Raw genomic sequence first — 17,720 nt, forward strand, 5'->3', positions numbered from 1 at the left:
ACTGCTCTCAAGAACTCATCTCTCCTCTGGTTTATCTTATAAATAAATCATTTAAAGAAGGCAAATTCCCATCCGCCATAAAAGTCAGTAAAATATACCCCAAACATAAAAAAGGACCAACTGAAAATGCTCAAAACTACAGGCCCATCTCTCTCATCTCCAGTTTCTCTAAAATCATAGAAAAAATTGCTCTGGCTAGATTAATGGCACATCTTAATCATAACAAACTCTTAACTGACAACCAACATGGCTTTCGGAAGAATAAATCTACATCCTCAGCTATAACAGCACTAATTGAGTACGTCATAGACCAGATAGAAAACGAACAATACATTTCCGCCATCTTCCTTGATTACAGTAAGGCTTTTGACTGCCTGGGCCACGACCTGATATGCAAGAAACTTGAAAGACTCGGCATAAGAAACTCTGCGCTAGAATGGTTCAAAAGCTACCTAACGGGACGTTCACAAGTCGTGGAACTGAAAAACTCATCAAATGAAGTCACAGAAAGTTTCAATCTTCAAAAAGCAAGCTGACGAGAGGAGTTCCACAAGGCTCTGTATTAGGCCCGATTCTATTCATCTTATTGACTAATGACTTCCCCAAACAAATTGAGAGTGAAAATGCTGTTGCAATCATGTATGCAGATGACACAACCATTTTGATCAAGGACAACACAGCCCAAAGCCTATACCTTAATTCAAAATCGATCTTAAATAAAGCTATCCTCTACTCAAAGAACAATGACTTAGCAATAAACCCCACAAAAACTACAACTCTGAATTTCAGTAAGAAAAAAGACATAGTCCCTCAATTAGAGGATGTAACAATAGAAAACTACACAAAATTTCTCGGTGTTATCCTTGATAACAAACTAACATGGAAAGAGCACATCAACCACCTAAGCAAAAAAATCAGTACTGGAATATATGTCGTCAGAAGGATAAACTACATAGGCGGACTCTCTGTGGCCAAAACAGCTTACTTCGCACTGGTAGAGTCGCATCTTAGATATGGCTTGACAGTGTGGGGAGGAACTTCAACAAAAAATATGAATCGAATTCTTGTCCTTCAAAAGAAAGCCATAAGAGCCCTCGCCAACCTTGTACCACCACAGACTTGCAGACTAGCATTCGTAAACCTAGGAATCCTCACAGTGGTGTCTCTCTACATACTTGAAACCATTAAGTATGTGAATGAAATAAACCCCCCAAGAAACCAAGACCTGCACCACTACAACACCCGTCATGGCTCCAAATTTGCACTACCAGTTCACCGAACAACTCTTTGGGAGAAAAAACCTTCCTACACCGGCTGCAAGCTGAGGAACCATCTACCTGACTACCTGAGAGACCTGACTGGCAACAAGCTACACCAGGAGCTGAAGAAGTGGCTAATCGCAAGACCCTTCTACTCAATAAAGGAATTTTATGAAAATTAACATGTACAATTTACTATTGTATTGACACTATTGTAATTCTTGAAGAATTAACAATAAAGAATATTGTATTGTATTGTATTGTATTGTATTAACGTAAGCCTTGAAAGTAACCGTCGATTTCGACGGGTTTCCCCTAGTAATAAATATTCTCCGATGTGGCGGGTCGACATCCAGGCACTCAAATATTCCTGTGGCACTTAATAGTCTCACACACACCTAGAGGTGGGGCACTCAAGCACCAAGTGTCCACAATGTCTGGCTAGCCAAAGGTTTATTTGTTTAATCCGGGATAAGCTGTGAGATCAGATGGTAAGATATTTTGGACTAAAGAATAAGATGTCTGACTTATCGGTTGAAGACAGATGATCTTGGGCTCAGTCTGAAGTAGGTAGGTCCACAGCATCAGTGGTGATTGACCAGTCAGGCAGTCCAGGTCCACATGTCCAGGAACATAGTAGTGGGTAGACCAAGTGCGGTAGAGTACGAAGCAGTGACCAGAGTGTCCAGGCTGTTGGATCAAATCCCAGCAGCAGTAGCCAAAAAACCCTACAAAATTCCTTACTGAATAGTACATGATCTCACCATAAACATAATAGATATGTATTTAACCAAACAAGTTCTAGTGCCACACTTTTAAGCCAAAACATAACTTTTGAATGTGATTGTAATGAATTATGCTCTTGCAACCAGATTTGAATATAAAATGAGTTGTGTTGTAAACCAAAACATTAAATAAATGCAATAGTTGTTCCCTGTTTAAATAAATAATTCAACCAATTTGTTCTAGTGAGTATTACAAATAACAATCCTACATAAATATAAATATTTAAATTTTACCAAATATTTCCACCAAAGATAATCACCCTAGTTCAAAGATAACGAGAGGTCGTCCAGTGGTCGAAACTCGACCAAAAATATGTAATGTACTCACTTATCTATTTTCACCCCACACTGTAAATAAAACATGTGATTGGAGTTTCCTCCATTTGTTTTGATTTTCTGTTTATATTTCGTTGTTATTTCGTAACCAGCATAGCAACGCATAAGATCCATGTTAATTTTTTCAAATTTTTAAACTCATTTTTTGTGCTTATCTTTGAGCCTATTTAAATTTATAAAGGGATTCTGCACACCTACAGGAAAATAGCTTTCCAACGGTATGCGTAGAATTTCCCTACGATGCACACGAGCTGAGAAAAAAGGTTTTAAAGAAACATGCTTGCCTATTAATATATAGATAGATAGATAAAAATATGCAACTTTGTAAACAACTTCTTGTGATAATGCAAGGTCCTGGATATTATCTGCAGAATAATCTGTTTGATCTGTATTCCAAATAATATGCTACAATTGTAACTGCCCAAAAGCTTATACAGTATGAATAACACATTGTATCACACCTACTATGATGCATTGAAATCATGCAATAATTATTTTAACCTCAAGAAACTATTACATATTAAATTATACATCAAACAATGAGAACACTAATTATGATTTTTGACCCAGTTAAAATTGACAAAATGGAACATAAAATATGTACAATTAAATAAGTTTGACCTAGACAAGGTAGCTACATAAAATGTTGATTATTCCAAATATAATATTTACAAATTTACTAATGTTTGAGATATTATTTACAGATATTATTTACAGTTTTCAGCAAAACCAAGTAATTAATTTAATAAAATACTACTGGCTTTTTAATATTTTAACATTTACAGCCCAACAATGATTGTAATTTACTTCACTCAATATTCACAAAATTTTATGTACAACAATAGTTAGCTTTAAATTTCAAGTTATGCTTGATATAAAATTAACACCCATAACGTTTATTTTACTTTGATTTTCAGCAAAAATTCCTTATAAAATATTATTTTACCTATTTTCAAAGTTTTTGAAACATGTGCTTTTTGAGATTGTCTATGCATGAAAAGTCAATGTTAGAATTTTATAATTCCAACAATATTAATCATTCAAGGCAACAAAACTACTTATACTTTGATTTTGAAACATAAAATTTACAAATAAAATATCTGCATTACCTCTTGAAATAATATCCTCAATAAAATATTCCTGAAGAGAAGAGGGTCTTGTCCTGGATATCCACAATCAGTCAGGTCGGCTTCCACACCATAAATGCACAGTTTTCCTTATCCATCAGCTGGGCTTATCAGTACTCATGCACAAACCTGAGGGCTACTGATGGTCGGCACGTGTAGCACCCTTGGCTACAGATTGAATTTCCCTTGCTCCTTCAGTGGCGAGGCGGCAATTGCAAGACCTACTAGCAATATTATGTATTGGGGCAGTTGAAGGCGTCCCTCCAAACAGCAATAATTCCTATCGGGTGATCAGTCCGATTTCCCCTTGTTTCAAACATTACTAGCAACGTTACAACATAGTCGAAGAAATCCGACAATTCTGCATCAGAAGCCCGAAAAATCGATTGTCCGACGAAGTCTTCAGTTCAACGAACCTAAATTGGTCACTTTATGATGTTATCTATAAAATATGGTCTTTGTGCCGAAAAAGATTCAGTTAAGACATCAGCCAGTTTTACGCTCATGTAAGATTAATTCAAATTTGAACTTTAATCAATCATTCCGGATTGTATGAAAGAATGAGAAAAAAACTTTATTCTTTTCCCTTCAATTTGACGTTTAAATCGTTTAATTATCTTGAATAGTCCCCAAGCAACGACCGTTTGAAATCCCGGCATTCTTTTAAAAACACCCTGTATATAGGATACTACAATCTACACAACTTATTTTTGTAACATAGTCTTTACGGTAATCTGAGGGTTTCTGAGAGCAGGTATTGTGGCCATAGGGGTTCTATGCTCTCATCAGCTGGTAGTCTGACTAATTCTTGAACTTGTTGTCCCAGAAGTATGGGAACTTGCATAGGAACTGTTGACGTGGAATGATGAGAACTTGATTAGGTACTTCTTTACATTAATTAAAACGAACCTTCGGTTTTTCGGACTTGGTCTAATAATTGTTGATCGAAAAACATAAATGTTGGTTACCATAAATTTTCATAGTAATGTCAATTTATCAAAATTAAAAACAAATGTTTAAATTCAGTACAATACTAAGAAGGTAACAGCAAAAATTCTGGTAACCACATACTGTACCGATTTTGTACCAAGAACTGAGGAACTTATTTTCTTGCGATGCTACTGGCAAGGTGGTAGGGGAGCGAGCTGGTCTAGTTGGTTAGAGCGCGGGACGTCAGTCCCTGAGGTCCCGGGTTCAAATCCCCAATGGATTTTATCTAAGTGATAATGCCGCAACCCCTAGGTCTAGCCTGAAGTATTGTGAAAAACAAACCCAGGCTCGTGCCTAGCCCTTCAGGAAAAAAAACTGGCCAGGTGATAGTGTGATTGGTGATGTTGCAGGGCGATGTTCTCCAATCCACCGTTGTCTCCATTTAGTCAGAATGAGCTGAGCTCTCCAGACTCTACTGAGACAGAGAACTACGAGGCACTGTTGAGTCTAGCCGAGCGGCTCGGGGAGGCCAAGCCTCGAGGTCTTCACCGCACTGAAATAGAACAACTCCCGTCTTTCAAGTGAGTGGAAAATAAAAAGTTATACATATCAGTTAGAATTGAACAGTGAATAACTGAATTTTTTTGATGGAAAGTATTGTCTTTTATGCTACAACTAGCTGTACCCACGGGCTTTGCCCCGTTTAACTTCATAAGTATTCGCATGGCTCAATCACGTCCCGGTTGAAGTTCGTTCGCTACGCTAACTCGCCTCCAGGTTGATGTTCGTTCGCTACGCTCACTCACCTTTTGGTTGCAAATTAGCTGTTATCATAAATTTTAAAAAGTCATCCCTTTTATTGTTTATAATACTTTGATAAAGGTTTTTATGTTTTAATGTTTAACATTGGAGAATTTAAACGTTGTTAAGTGCACAGGTGTGCTGCGATTGGGGTTTAATACATTTGGACTTATTCAAAAGTAAAATAGTTTTCTATTTTACTGCACTCTGTAGAAACACTGTGGCACTATTTCAAATCACGACTAATGCTAATACAGAATATTGTAATTATTCAAACCTACAAAACAGTTGGTGAAAGTAAACATCTGCTTTTAAATCATATTTATTTGTAAACATTGTAGACCAAAAAGTCTGACATTGGCCCACTTAAAACCATACTTGGGAATAACGAATAGAAATTATATCGAATAGCACTATTAGCTAGTTTTTTTTGCTAACTTCTATTTTATTCGTTTGTTTTTAAATTAACTAACTTATAACTTCTATCAGTTACTTTTTACGGGACTAACTAATAACTTCTAACTAGTTAGAATTTTCAACTAACTTTCCCAATTATGCGGAAGCATCTCAAATACGGGTTATTTATTTCACGTGATCAGTGAGGGTTGCGTGTGGCCGTGAGAGGTCAGCGCCCTTGTAGACAAACAACGCGGGGGGTGGGGAAAGAGAAAGTCAAAGTCCAGTTGCTTTGGAATGCAGTGGGCCTGTGGAAGGGTAGTGACGGCCATTATCAACACCCCAAGCACTGATGGGTGGGAAGGGGAAATGTTTGTTTGGTGATTGATATATCATCTCAAGTGTCAAAACATTGTCTTTAGTTGATGTTCATTATGTGACAAGTTTTATGTCATTTGTTTATGATGTAGTAATGTAAAATGTGACAATGTTTGATTAAAACACAAGTACCAGGGGACCGATCTTGCTCGAGGTGTTTGATTTGTTCAAGAGGTAAAAAATAGAGCTTATAAGCCAACAAATATTTTCAGTTTTACTACGATTAATTAAGTAGTAAAGTCAATTCGTTTTTGTTAGACATCCACTTATCCTCAATTTAGTCTACAAAACTTTTTAATCTGGACGATCAATCTATAAAATGTCCACAATAAGCTTCAATCAATATAAAACTCATGATACATAACATCTGTTATCTGACGACGGTTATTGCATTAAGTCACTGGGATCGTGGAACGTTGCAACTATAATTACGGGATGGTGTAATAACGCATCAATTCGTGCGGTGCATCGTCGAAAAATACAAATCTCCTTGGCCTTTCCTTTAGATTTTTAGTTCAATGTCAGTGTATATTGTTTTGCAGTAAAACACTTAATGTTTTTGAACAGTCGTAATTATCCCTTTGGTTAGTAAGACATCATACAATGCAAATGTATTATACAAGCAATTTTCAATAGCATTGAAATCGGAGGAAATCGTAGGAGCCATTTTTTAAAATCATATCGTGCACAATCTTTACTCATATTATAGTATACGAGGTGTTAGCCCGTCCTACGTACGGGAATTTAGTAGTCAGTTAAAACCGTGTACAATTCAGATAGTTTACACATATAAAGACAAAGTTTCTTGCAGTTTTAATGTGAAAAATCATCTTGTAAACATATGTTGTGTGACAAAATATGTGTTATTCCATTATAGGCCTATACGATAGGTATGCATTTCAAATCCGATAATTTTACAATAAAACAGTAATTCTGCAATTTTTACGATGTGAAAAGCATTGAAGTGAGATTGGCAGACGATTCGCACAGACGCACACTGATTATAAGTAGCCTACAGTAGAGAGAGTAATAGTCAATTGAGAAGTGTATAGTTGTGTAGACCTAGTCAACGATACCACCTTCTATAGCATACCTGCCTCTTCCATAATTATTATCCCCACAACACAACTACTATACACAATTTCCAGTAGGTCTGAATAGAAACGACCTAAAATAAAAAGATACTATCCAATAAAATTCACAGTAAACATAATTTAACTTTGGTGTCCTAACATCAAAACTAATCGTCACACCTATCCTTTATATAAATTTCACTGCATTCATTGCTAAATAAATAAGTGTAAACAAAGAAAAGCAAAAACAATAACAGTTTGTTTTGAAACAGCTGTTTGGTTCAAATAACATTCATTTGAACATTCATTTGGTCACATGTAGCAGGAATATAAAAAGTAAACACGCTAGTAAAGCTAATGACGTAATTGTCAATGTTTATTATCCATACCATTGTCAGTTCTATCCTTGATAATTACCTACCCTCATTGAATAAATGTACATCATAATTTCCCATATATTAGTTAATTTAAACTACAATATATTCATAGTTGAATAATAATTCATAGTTAGATAAAAGTTATATTTTCACGTTTGGGGGCGCTGATATAGGCACCCCCAAACGTAACCACAACTGAACATGATTTCATAAAAGGATGTTTTGTCTAATTGCAGTATCCTAGGTCAATGTTGACGTTGTGTTCAATCTATGTCATTCATCTGTTTATCTTTGTACGTATAAAACCCGGCAGAGGTTGATGTGGTGGTAATTTAAAATCGTGATTCCTGATTATTCTTGATCTTTTTTTTATGACATCAATATTTCCGGGCCTAATCCAAACAAACTTAAAGCAGACAAACATGAATTGTAAACAAAAAGCTACAATGAAGAATTTAAAACATGTAAACAGTGTTATTTTTCTATTCTTTCCTTGAAAAGTAGAACAGTAAAATAATTTGCATTTGTCCTTTTTTATTAAGACTCAAGTACAGAACCTCGATTTGTACTGTGGTTTAATTAATTTTGGTCTATAGTATTTTAAACTGTGTTCTACTAATCTTACTTATTTCCTATAATCAATGACAAAATAAGAGTAAATAAAATAACCTAATAGTTCCATAGTTTATATTTAACCAGCTGTTAGTTAAAACAAATTATATTTTTCTAAAACAAATCGAAGATTACAAAGATTGCTTTAAAAATGATTTGAACATCGTAGTATTTTACTATGTATATTTAATTAATCTGTCATCCTCTTACAGAAGAATTGAACGTAATAATGATTAGCATTACACATAGTATAAATAAGTCAACCCTAAGTATGTCTTTACATTTTTATCCAAATGCTGAATTTGTGACACAAATGCTGAATGTTTACAGCTGTTATGTTAAGCAAATTATTTTATGCCAAAAGCTAGTTTAGAATCTTAGCGTCGGCTGCTAGACTTTTTTAAAATTAAAACTTAATTTCTAAAAAACTGGGACCCTAAACTAAAATTATGGCTTCGACATTCCCTAGTTCTCAAAATTATCTTTCTTTCAACACAAAAATCATGAAAATCCGTCGAGTGGTTGATTCAGAATCGTGAAATAAAAAAACACTGTTTCGTTTTAACATTATAGATATTAGTAACCAAGATGTGACATTAAAAAATACTTTAAAACAACTGCCCAACAAACAACTAATTTCTACTAAAACTAACTTTATTTTCTATCAGTTAGTTTTTCAACTAACTAATAACTTCTATCAGTTACTTTTTAAACTAACTAACTTATAACTTCTATCAGTTACTTTTTACAGGACTAGCTTATAACTTCTAACTAGTTAGAATTTTTGACTAACTTTCCCAACTATGCTTAAAACCCTTTGGGGCAGAGCCCTTTTGACAGATATGCACCAAACTTCACTTGAACCATCCTTGAAAGATGCTTAATAATGCCTGAAAGTTTCATTACAATCTGTCGAGCAGTTTCGGAGTCCATAACGTATATATATATATACACACATCACAGTTGGGAAAGTTAGTCAAAATTTCTAACTAGTTAGAAGTTAGAAGTTAGTCCCATAAAAAGTAACTGATAGAAGTTAATAGTTAGTTAGTTTAAAAAGTAACTGATAGAAGTTATAAGTTAGTTGAAAAACTAACTGATAGAAAATAAAGTTAGTTTTCGACATTTGTAGAAGATAGCTGTTTGTTGGACGGTTGTTTTAAAGGATTTCATATGTAATGAAATAATGACACATCTTGGTTACTAATTATTGTGTTTTAATTAAATATAAATTAAACATCGTCACATTTACATTACATGTAATGTAAAAACATTCATTACTACAACAAAATTTACTTTAAATGCCAATTAAACTTTAAAAGAAGTTGTTTTTCAAAATTGGTGTCGCTGATTCTTCCTCGTCTGTTACTCTGTTAGTAATGACTAGGCTTGCCGCTCTGAACAGGCGTTTGCAGTGGACAAAGGTGTTTTTTAATTTGTAGATTTATATCTATCTTATTATAATGTATTTGTTTCATGACTAGTGAATATTTTGTTAGTAAATTTATGTTAATTTATAACTAAATAATTATTTACACATTAGTTTGCCGTGAGTGAATACTAAAGCAATGTTAGTGTGGTAGCCAGGTACACATCGGCAACGTTGCAGATTTGCAGTGTGCTCCCGCCCGGCTGGGAAATATCGTACAAACACCCGGCGGCCCGCTATCAGTCACAGGAGAAATTTTTGTCTACAAATATAAATCTGTTTAAAAACCAACTTTGTTCGCATTATAAAATCTGTCATATTGGTGTTATTTCTTGTGTCACGGCAAACACGATGGTATTTTGAACAAAATTTTCAGTGTCTTATTAACGATGTTAGCATACGTTTTAAAAATTAACAGCAGCATAAACACTATTGTGAATAAAATTTTTAAAATGCATGGAAATGTTAAAAATGAACCTACCAATAAGCCATAACAATTTCAGAAAGATTGGCTCTGTTTGTTTACAAATAAATTTTAAACTTCAGTGTTAGTGCAGAGTTTCTTAAAAACCGGTATTTTTTAGGATCTTTCAACTATATAAATTTTTCTGGTAAACGGAAATTTTTTTAATTGACACCACGTAAAAGGTATTTAAAACAGCTTATATTAAATTTTTGTTTCAACAAAATCGAATAATTCATCTCAGATATATTTAGGCTCAAACTCGAGTGCACATATTTATTTCCCCGACAAAGGTGATACAAAAACTTGTCATCACTCTGTTTTCAATAGTTCAAAAGACAAAAACAAATAGTGATCATCTCACCTTTCCTGACATAAACATTACTTTCGATACACAAACATAAGTTACAACTGAAAAACTGTGTTTTGAGCTAACCGGGAACTTTAGACTGAAGTTCCCGGTTAGCTCAAGAAGAATTGGGTTGATGTTCAATTAGCTGAATCTTACACTAAAATTTATTGTACAACAATTAATGGACAGCAATTAATGGATTAGGAAATATCAGATAATTTTTTGAAGTCTGATGAAGTATTTTTTCCAGTGTGATAAAAGTATAGTTTACTACTAAATTTAAAAGTGACCTATTTGTGGCGAGATAAAGTTTAAAAGAGCATGGGAAACACATTGAGAAATACACTATAGCTGTACTAAAAAATAAAAATTATATTAATTAAAAAATATATGTAGGCCTATTCCACTTCAAGTTAAATCGAGACCATCATACTTTTTCTCCACTTACCTCGAAGCACTTGTGATAGATGCTTTAATTATTTTTGTTTTGGGTCCAAACACAATAAACATTTTAACGCGTTCCCACCCTTTTAATTTTTTCAACTTGTTGAAATATGTCACTTAAGATTGGTCACTTGATATCACACTCGTCCGGCATTGTAAACAAATATTATTAATCTACTCATACTTAATTAAAACTGTTCACCTTAATAACTTATGTATTTAAAATATTTAACTATCACTAAAATATATATAACTACAAGACAACTAAGAAACTAACAAAAAATTAACACCTGTCACGGTCAGATATTGAACATCGACTGAAGTGAAGACATTGTTTTGACACTTGAGATAACAGTACATATTAATCGCCAAACAAACATTCCTCCTTCCCACCCTTCGGTGCTTGGGGTGTTGTTATTGGCTGCCATTAGCTCGCCCCCGGGTCCGCTGCATACCAAAGCCACTGGACTTTGACTTTCTCTTTCCCCACCCCCCACGTTGTTTGTCACAAGGGCGCTGACCTCTCACACACTCAACACGCAACCCTCACTGAACACGTAAAATAAATAACCCGTACTGGAAATACTTTCGCCTGACCAGAAAAGCTAACGATTTAAAACTAGTGAATATATTATCTATTCGTTGTCTATTAAACTAACGGAGTAGAAGTTATTTCTAGCTCTTTTTAAAAACCAACGAATAAAATAGAAGTTAGCCAAAAAACCGAACGAATAGCGCTATTCGTTAGAATTTCTATTCGTTATTCCCAAGTATGACACACACATACATAGTTCCTCTTTTATAGATATAGATGATGTAGCACCAATATAATATACGTCTTTTACATGAAGAAACTCGACAATTAAAATGTATGTTTTGTTATAAACCTAACTAAATAAAAACAATGATATAAAAGTATAATAATGTGCAGACTACCGTATGTTGGGATAATTCAAGGTTTGCTGTGTGCTTGCCAAGTTTAACTAAAGCACATATATCTCCAGATTCAACGCAGAGACTCACCAGGGAGACCAGACGTCCTGTGTGGTGTGTATGTGCGACTTTGAGCCCCGTCAGATCTTGCGAGGTCTGCCTTGCTCACACGAGTTCCACGCCAAGTGTGTCGACAAGTGGCTAAAAGTGAGTACAACAACCCACTACAAGCCCCAATTCTTGTTACGTCAATTTTTAATAACTGGGAAATATTTTTTTTTGTCATAAAGTGATGTAAGAAAATGACTAAAGCAATATTTTAAATTAATTTGACCAGAGATGTTACACCGAGAAAATATTCATGAATTGTACATAAATTTTGTAAGGGACAGGAAAATTTGAATTTTTGAATAATCACTGAAAACCACCCAAAAAAACTGATTTTACTCGTGTTGCGTCATTGAAAATCACGAATTTGGGAAACTATCACGATCCATGTCACTTATCCATGTGATTTAACAGTAAGTTCTGTTGTATTTTATCACATTTGAACTTGTGTTCTTGGTTTGTGACGATGTTTTTAGGATTATGATTTCAGTTTCAGATTTCAAATCCCTGACTTTTACTAATATCTGTGGTTATCATAGTTAACCAAAACCAAAAACCAAGTTAAAATCTGAATTATTTTAATGAATAAGAATGCAAACATTAAAGAACAATGGCATTCAACAAGGCTAAACGTGAATATTTTTTGTTATCGGATACATCTACATATATAATACGCTAAGCCGATTTTTGTAAACAGAACTCCTCCCTCATTTATGGACCGATTTTGAAGATTAAAGTGTCAAAAGAATGGCCCTGATCTGTAGTTTAACAAAGTGTTTTTAGTTTTTTGAAATCTGTATTAGTTTGGGCAGGATCTTCCATCAAAGTTAGATTTTCACCCATAAGATTAACATAGGGGAATCTAAATATTTAATTGGAAACTTTGTCTACACTAATTTGAGAGAACGGCTGGACGTAGAAACTTGGTAGAGGTCTCCAAAGAAAGGCCTTGGTCTGTAGGTGATTTATCAAAAGAAACACAAAGTAATGTCCCTCAGGGCTCTGCCCTAGAAGCCTTTAAAGATCCCTCGACACATTTGTTTACATTTTGGCCATGTGGATAATACTTTTTAATGAAACAGCTGTTAGTTTTTAAAATGTGCTTTAAACAACACATATTATTGGGAGTATCTGAGTTCTCCAAAAGATGTATTTGCAATGTTATTTTCTGATTTTAAAATTGATATAACGTTATATTACGAAATCAGGGTAAATTCCTTTTATCACAGAACTCTTACAATAATTTCTTATTTAACTATCTAATATCTGTTGTACGGGTTAATGTCTGCCTTTTTTCACCACTTTTGCCTACATTTTATCATATTATTCTACTGATCATCATAGGTTCATGTCTTCAATCATTGGAAAAATCTTCGATTGTGTAATACAATACAAAATAATACAAGTGCAGAAGGGCACGTTGCCCATTTGAGCCGTGTCTATATTTTGTTAAATTAATAGTAGTTTACAGCAACCGGATAAAACATTTTACAATATTTATTTAGAAATATGTGCATGATTTAGAAAGTCATTAAGCTGTATAACTGAAATTTACTACAGACCTTTCAGAGAGGTTACTTCGATGTATTCATTCAGCATAGTGAACACATAATATAGATATGTATGCAAACAATAATTTGAACTCTTAGAAAGCCATTGAATGTTATTAGAATAACAAAATGGGTTGTGCATGTTTACAAGCGCTACTCAGCAACAAAAACCGTTTAATTTATCTCTAAAAAATATATTCTTAAAGTGAACTGGAAAAAATACTAAAAGCAGCTTAAAAAATACTATGTAACTTACCCATATAGTTACAAAATGCTCGAACTCGCATTGTAGCATTTATAATTCGGCTTATATTTCTCCAGCAGATTATTTATTTGCAGAAGAAGTTTATTGTGCTCTTATCGTATCTAATAACATCCAAAGACAGAAACCTTGTCTAAAATGGTAGGCCTCCCTATCTTGACAAATTATTTGCGGTGGCCTATATTACGAACCGTGGCCCACTGGGTTGTTAACATGATTGAAAATAACACGAGAGTTTGGCTGTAAAAAAGGCACAAAGAGTAAATACTATTTAACCAGCTACTGTCATGACAGAAAGGTCATATTCCTTTCAAACTAGATCACTCCATCTTTTATAAGATACGTTGTTTAACAATGCATGTAAACGTCAATATTTACGTAACAGCCAATTTACAGTATTTTTTTCTATTTTGGAAATGCCGCAATGCTATGTCGTTTGCATTATTTGTTGCCAACGAAGGAGCACAACCATATAAACGAGGAGGTCCTTAACAGTCCAAGAATAAAAGCCAACTTCACTTCAAGTATATTCCACTACATCTAACTTTCTGTTAGGCGCTCACTTGCCTTTAGGTTGGAGCTCGTTCGCTACGCTAACTCGCCTCCAGGTTAGCTCGTTCGCTACGCTCACTCGCCTCCAGGTTGAAGTTCGTTCGCTACGCTCACTCACCTTTTGGTTGCAAATTAGCTGTTGTCATAAATGTGAAAGAAATAATAGTGCTGCACCCTGTTGGTAATCCTTGTAACTTTAATGCTATTGAACATCATAGAACAGAACCAACTTGTTTAATTGAAACAGCTGTTAAGATTCATTAATTCCATTTCTCATAAGGTTAACATGGGAAACTCCAGAGCCACTGGGGCGGAGCCCTTTTAAGAATTTCGAAACGGGAAATAGTTTACGTCCGATTCGCATACCTACAGAATTTACACACCAAATTTCATAACGATCGGTGAAGTCGTTCCGGAGGAGTTTGCAGACAAACACTGTGACACGAGAATTTTATATATTAGATATATATCTATATCTATAAAAGAGGATGTTTGTATATATATTTGTTTGTTTGTTTGTTTGGGGGTGATAAACTCGGACACCGCTGAACCGATTGCCACGAAACTTGGTACATACGTGTAGAATGTCATGAAATAGGTTTATACACCATCAATTTCGTGATCCGTCCAATAGGCTCCGCCCCAGTGGCTCTGGAGTTTCCCATGTTAACCTTATGAGAAATGGAATTAATGAATCTTAACAGCTGTTTCAATTAAACAAGTTGGTTCTGTTCTATGATGTTCAATAGCATTAAAGTTACAAGGATTACCAACAGGGTGCAGCACTATTATTTCTTTTACATTTATGACAACAGCTAATTTGCAACCAAAAAGGTGAGTGAGCGTAGCGAACGAGCTAACCTGAAGGCAAGTGAGCGTAGCGAACGAGCTAACCTGAAGGCAAGTGAGCGCAGCGAACGAGCTCCAACCTAAAGGTGAGTGAGCGTAGCGAACGAGCTCCAACCTAAAGGTGAGTGAGCGTAGCGAACGAACTTCAACCAGGACGTGATTGAGCCATGCGAACGAGATCATCTTGAAAATTAAGAAGTTAAACGGGGCAAAGCCCGCGGGTTACAGCTAGTATATATATATATATATATATATATATGTCCGTTAGCACGATAACTCGAGCAAAAATGATCCGATTTTGATGAAATTTGGTACAAACGTGTAAACCTACGTTTATTTGAACGAGTTCGCGATCCAGCATGATCGGACCATGGGAACGGGGGTTTATGGGGGGTTTTATGGGGTAAAAATAGGTTTTTCCCATTTTTGACTCAAAAAACATAAAATTTTGCAATTTCTTTCTAAACCATTTTGTAGAGCTTAAAAAAACAAATAATTTAGTATATTGAAGCGTTATTATGCGCCTAATTGTTACGGAGAAAATTTCAAAAAATTGTAAATTTAAAATTCCCATGTTATTCTTATGGAGAATAAATAAACTGTTGTAGTTTGCTTGTTTATGAACATATTTTGATCAAATTTGGAAAATTTTTTATTTCTTACTAACTATTAACATTTTACAAAAAAAAAACAGTTTTACCCTCCCTTATGCAGCAAACCTAAGTACTTTTTAAACTAATTCTATTTCAATCGGGAATAAATGTTATATTTTTAAGTAGACATTTCAGTGTAAATCCAATCAGTCAAATGGAAATTCGCTTAGTCTGCAGGTTTGCTGCGGCGGGGGTATTCTTTTTAATTCTTATACTTGATGTTGCCATTTAAATTTTGTTTTTAGAATTTTGGTAGTTTTTACTAGAGGTGTGCGGATATCCGAAAAATCGGGTCGGATTCGGTTCGGTTCGGATATCCGTATCCAAACCGAGCCTAAATTTGATATCCGACACTATCCGTTATATCCGACTTTTTCGGATAGACAACATATTTTGACGTTTTGGACAGAAATCTAAATCTCCATAACCATCATTAGTTTCCCAGGACAAAATTACAGCAATACGTTTCCAACGACAACGTAACAGCAAAGGACAAAGAAGCCATGACGCAATACCGATGTCTAGTTTATAGTCGTTATCGGCTGTTTTGCTTTACGATTAGATTCGTCTGGAATGAACAGACAAGCAGAAAAGAACTACCATGGTCAACTCGTGCTTGTCTCCTGATACTAGGGGCGCTATGCGTAGTATTTTTTTTTTTTTACAGTACTGTTTTAAAGTATAAAAATCTAGCCTACTTCTGTGCTGTTACGTAAACAATAGATTTAATGTTTCCCGAAAAAAGTCAGAATAGAAACAATAGAAAGGCAACACAATAGAAGGGTGGGAGGGGTTGGGCAATGACCTCGAAAGGAGCCCGGGTAATGGGTAGCAACAGTGAGTCCAGTAGGCCTTGAGGGGGGAAGGGGTGGGTATGACCTTGAAGCAACATATAGACTTGCACTACTTCCCTAAATCTAAAGGACTGGCGAGTGGTATTCTAATCACAGGACAAGATACGTTGTTTTTCGGGTATTCATTGCCCGGTTTGACTTTGGATTGTCTTATTGTGTAGGCTAGAAACTTTGAACAGGGTGTCTAGTAGTCGGGAAAATCGGGAAAGTCGGGAATTAGTATTGAATTTCAAAATGGTCTTGAAAAGTCGGGATTTAGTCTTAAATTTGATTTCAAAGTCGGGAATTTTCATGATTTTGCCGCGATCGTCGTCTTTCGTTTACGTAACTGCGTAAGCCAATGATGATGATATCTGCTCGGCCGCGGGAAATGTTCATGATTTTGTCGCGATCGCGGGAGATGACGATGACGTTTCCGTGACCGCGGGAGATGACGATGATGTGACCGCGGGAGACGACGATGATATCTGCTCGGCCGTGGGAAATGTTCATGATTTTGTCGCGATCGCGGATGACGACGATGACGTTTCCGTGACCGCGGGAGATGACGATGACGTTTCCGTGACCGTGGGAGACGACGATGATGTCTACACGGCCGCGGGAAATGTTAATGATTTTGCCGTGATTGCGGACGACGACGATGACGTTTCCGCGACCGCGGGAGATGATGATGACGTTTCCGTGACCACGGGAGACGACGATGACGTTTCCGTGACCACGGGAGACGACGATGACGTTTCCGTGACCGCGGGAGACGACGTTGACGTTTCCGTGACCGCGGGAGACGACGATGATGTCTACACGGCCGCGGGAAATGTTAATTATTTGGCCGTGATTGCGGACGTCGACGATAACGTTTCCGTGACCGCGGGAGATGACGGTGATGTCTAAACAGCCGCGGGAATTGTTCATGATTTTGCCGCGATCGCGGACGATGACGATGACGTTTCTGAGACCGCGGGAGACGACGATGATGTCATTGATGTCTACAAGGCCGCGGGAAATGTTCATGATTTTGCCGTGATTGCGGACGTCGACAATAACGTTTCCGTGACCGCGGGAGATGACGTTGATGTCTAAACAGCCGCGGGAATTGTTCATGATTTTGCCGCGATCGCGGACGATGACGTTTCCGTGACCGCGGGGGATGACGGTGATGTCTATAAGGCCGCGGGAAATGTTCATGACTGCCGTGAT

At 35.9% G+C, this 17,720-nt stretch overlaps 1 protein-coding gene across 2 annotated transcripts in view; it reads left to right on the forward strand.

Annotated features, from left to right (window-relative positions):
• Nucleotides 1-17,720, forward strand: part of LOC128983245 (E3 ubiquitin-protein ligase RNF38) — a 186,972-nt gene that overhangs the window by 166,337 nt on the left and 2,915 nt on the right. For both annotated transcript variants that reach the window (XM_054402489.1, XM_054402482.1), the window contains 2 exons: nt 4,848-5,018; nt 11,767-11,902. In XM_054402489.1, coding sequence (XP_054258464.1) covers nt 4,848-5,018; nt 11,767-11,902 — 307 coding nt within the window. The remainder of the gene's footprint in view (nt 1-4,847; nt 5,019-11,766; nt 11,903-17,720) is intronic.

Source organism: Macrosteles quadrilineatus, unplaced genomic scaffold (assembly GCF_028750875.1).
Source record: "Macrosteles quadrilineatus isolate MER2022 unplaced genomic scaffold, UCM_ALF_1.0 Scaffold_1__1_contigs__length_201487025, whole genome shotgun sequence".
NCBI lineage: Eukaryota > Metazoa > Arthropoda > Insecta > Hemiptera > Cicadellidae > Macrosteles > Macrosteles quadrilineatus.